Here is a 3169-nt window from a genome sequence, read left to right as displayed (position 1 = left end):
CACTTGCACCGTTACTTTGGGGGTCGTGGGCTGAAAGTTTTGGGAACCCCTGCTTTAAACCACGTTCTTATGCATTTATGTTAGTAAGCTACAGGATGGCGTCTTTCAAAACACGACAAGAGAGAGAAAAAATGAATGCGTCGTTGTACCCAGCACATTCCAAACCAACCTGCCCGTGGACATTTCTCAGTTGGGGCTTTATTAACTGCTGCTGCTCTGAGGATCACACTTGTGGTTTTTCACACGCGACTGTCTGGTGAATGTTCTCCCACAAGCAGAGCAACTGAAGGGCGTGTCCCCAGAGTGGAGTGTCATGTGCTGTGTCAGGTGTACCTTCTGTGTAAATGTTTTATCACAGACTGAGCAGCTGAAAGGTTTCTCTCCCGTGTGGATCCTCATGTGTATCAACAGCGACTGCCTCAGGGTGAATCTGGTGCTGCACACCGAGCAGCCGTACGGCTTCTCTCCCGTATGAACTCGCATGTGCCGAGCCAGAATCCCGCTCCGGTTGAACCGTTTGGGACAGCGCGGGCAGCCGTACGGCTTCTCTCCTGTGTGGATTCTCATGTGTGCGCGCAGACCTGACTTCTGGGTGAACCCTTTACCACAAAGTGAGCAGCTGAAGGGTTTCTCTTTGTTGTGCATTCGGACATGTCTCACGGCCTCTTTTTTATGGCTAAACTCTTTCTTACAGGCTGAACATCTGATGCTTCTTACCCCTGAACTTCTATCTGTGACTACATGTGCACACTGTGTGGCTCTTTGAACACAAGCTGGGCAAACAAACGGTCTTTTTCTGCCCTTGGGTTGAAATGTTTTACCACACTGAGAGCAGCTACAAGACTTCATGCCAGTTTTCAATCCTTTACCAACTCCAGGAACGCCCTTGTTTCTTAGAGTTCTTGAACCTGACTGAGGTTTCCTTGACTCCTTTGAGTAATCACCCTTGGTGGCAGCCTCAGGCTTAGAGGAGGCTGGTACACCTGTCGGGGTCTCCTTTGGTTTTACAGTGTCAGCTTGATCAGAACAGTCTGGGGTCTCGCCATCATCAGCTGCTTGTAAAGAACTATCTGGATCGTCTGCATCGCTCTCTGTTTCCATCGGTTGAGCTGAGCTGCTGCGTGGGGGGTCTGGGTCCTGCTGAGAATCTGCAGATAACACTGAAATAATAACAAAAAATAAATTAAAAAGTTATAATATGTTCAACTCAGCTCAAACACATCAAGGACAGCATGAAAGCAGCAAAGTGTACGTGAGAGGAGGAGCAACCTGTTCTTATGAACCAGTCGTACTAACAACGTCCCCGTTAGTGATGGTGCTGCATAGTCTGTCCACCAGAGGACGCTCTACAATGTCCCCGTTAGTGATGGTGCTGCATAGTCTGTCCACCAGAGGACGCTCTACAACGTCCCTGTTAATGATGGTGCTGCATAGTCTGTCCACCAGAGGACGCTCTACAACGTCCCTGTTAGTGATGGCGTTGTATAATCTGTCCACCAGAGGACGCTCTACAACGTCCCTGTTAGTGATGGCGTTGTATAGTCTGTCCACCAGAGGACGCTCTACAACGTCCCTGTTAGGGATGGCGTTGTATAGTCTGTCCACCAGAGGACGCTCTACAACGTCCCTGTTAGGGATGGCGTTGTATAGTCTGTCCACCAGAGGACGCTCTACAACGTCCCTGTTAGGGATGGCGTTGTATAGTCTGTCCACCAGAGGACGCTCTGAACAACAGTGTGTACATGGTATATCCAAAATGTACTATAATGAACAAAGTGTGCCATTTGATGCAAACGCTTCATTTTGAGAAGTGGTTATGGCATTTTGAATTCAGTGTTCCATTTTGAAGAAGATGTTAAGTACTTTGTGTGTGTAGTTTTTTTTGGGGGGGGGAATCACCAGCCGCCTCCCGATACAATTTCATCCCGATACTTATGTCAAAATACAATATTATTGCAATTTTAAACATATTGCAGTATTCTGCAATACTGCAATTTCTAACCTTTTTTCAACTTCCCAATTTCAAATGATGTCCCCAAAAGGAAACTTTGTCAGCATCTGTTATCTAAAAAAAATACTTTTGTCTGTTTGTTCATATCACTTTAATTTTATTGCTGCAAAATGGGATTGTCAAGCAGATAAACTGACCAACACATATATAATAATAGATCCATACTTGGCGCCCGTGTATTGATACAGTATTGCCACTGAAAATATTGTGATACTATGCTGTATCGATTCCCCCCCCCCCCCCCCCCCCCCCCCCCCCCCCCCCCCCACCACCACTAGTAGTTTTGGGAATTGTGTGTTGAGTTTCCACAAAAGCACGCATTCAATTTGATACTGTTAGAAAAAACTAACGACGTGAGTTGTTAGATTTGATGAGGACAAAGAGAGGCTGCGGGTCCAATTGAGAATTAATTAAAAGGTTGAATGAAAACAGCCTGATGAAGATGATAAGACAAAGACAATATGACACAAAACATAATAACACTGCAGCTGACAGCGGGCTGGATCCATACTTCTCCCTGATGGACACCAGTCCTGAATATTTCTAAACCACACACATTTATCCCCTGCACCTGGGGGCGGTTCCTTTTCACCTGGTGTAAATAAACCCATTCTCATTGGTCTGCCGTTGGCACAGTAACACGTTGAGCGCATCTTTGCTGTCCAATAAGGAAGGACATGGCTCTAAACCCCGCCCCTTTCGGGTCGTTTTCGGCCACAGATCAAAAGGTTTTATCATGTAAATGAGAAAATTCTAACAAAAATACAGTTAATCAACGTTGTTTTGTCTTAGCCTGGGACACCAGGGGGTCGGAGACAGAGGGTTACTACCTGGTGTGAAGCCATCGGTTTCTGTCTATATGTTAAATGCCAGACTTGACCTGATCAGTTCTCCAGACTCTCACAGTGAGACACAATAGCATGTACCCCTGACTGCAGACCCCAGACCTCAATGTGGGCGGGGTTTAACGTTTAACTCTGCAGGTCTGCACTCAGGGGCTTCTCGACGATAGGGCCGTCTCGACCTCTTCACTGAGACAAAAGATGACCATTAAACAGCTTTAATGGAGCCTACGCCATTGAATCAAATCATAGGGGAGAGCCGGGACGATTAAAATGCGGGACGGATGAAACATTCCAGTTTTCTCCGAGTGCAATG

At 46.5% G+C, this 3169-nt stretch overlaps 1 protein-coding gene across 1 annotated transcript in view; it reads right to left on the bottom strand.

Moving 5' to 3' along the window:
- Positions 1 to 7: 7 nt before the first annotated feature.
- LOC116693440 (oocyte zinc finger protein XlCOF6.1-like) overlaps positions 8 to 3169 on the bottom strand; it is a 4494-nt gene continuing 1332 nt past the window's right edge. Inside the window, exon 2 of the mRNA XM_032522431.1 lies at positions 8 to 1160. Coding sequence (XP_032378322.1) covers positions 202 to 1160 — 959 coding nt within the window. The 3' untranslated portion in view covers positions 8 to 201. The remainder of the gene's footprint in view (positions 1161 to 3169) is intronic.

This window comes from Etheostoma spectabile, chromosome 8, assembly GCF_008692095.1.
Source record: "Etheostoma spectabile isolate EspeVRDwgs_2016 chromosome 8, UIUC_Espe_1.0, whole genome shotgun sequence".
NCBI lineage: Eukaryota > Metazoa > Chordata > Actinopteri > Perciformes > Percidae > Etheostoma > Etheostoma spectabile.
Note: the sequence above shows the minus strand (reverse complement) of the source record. Positions and strands in the feature narration are given on the sequence as shown.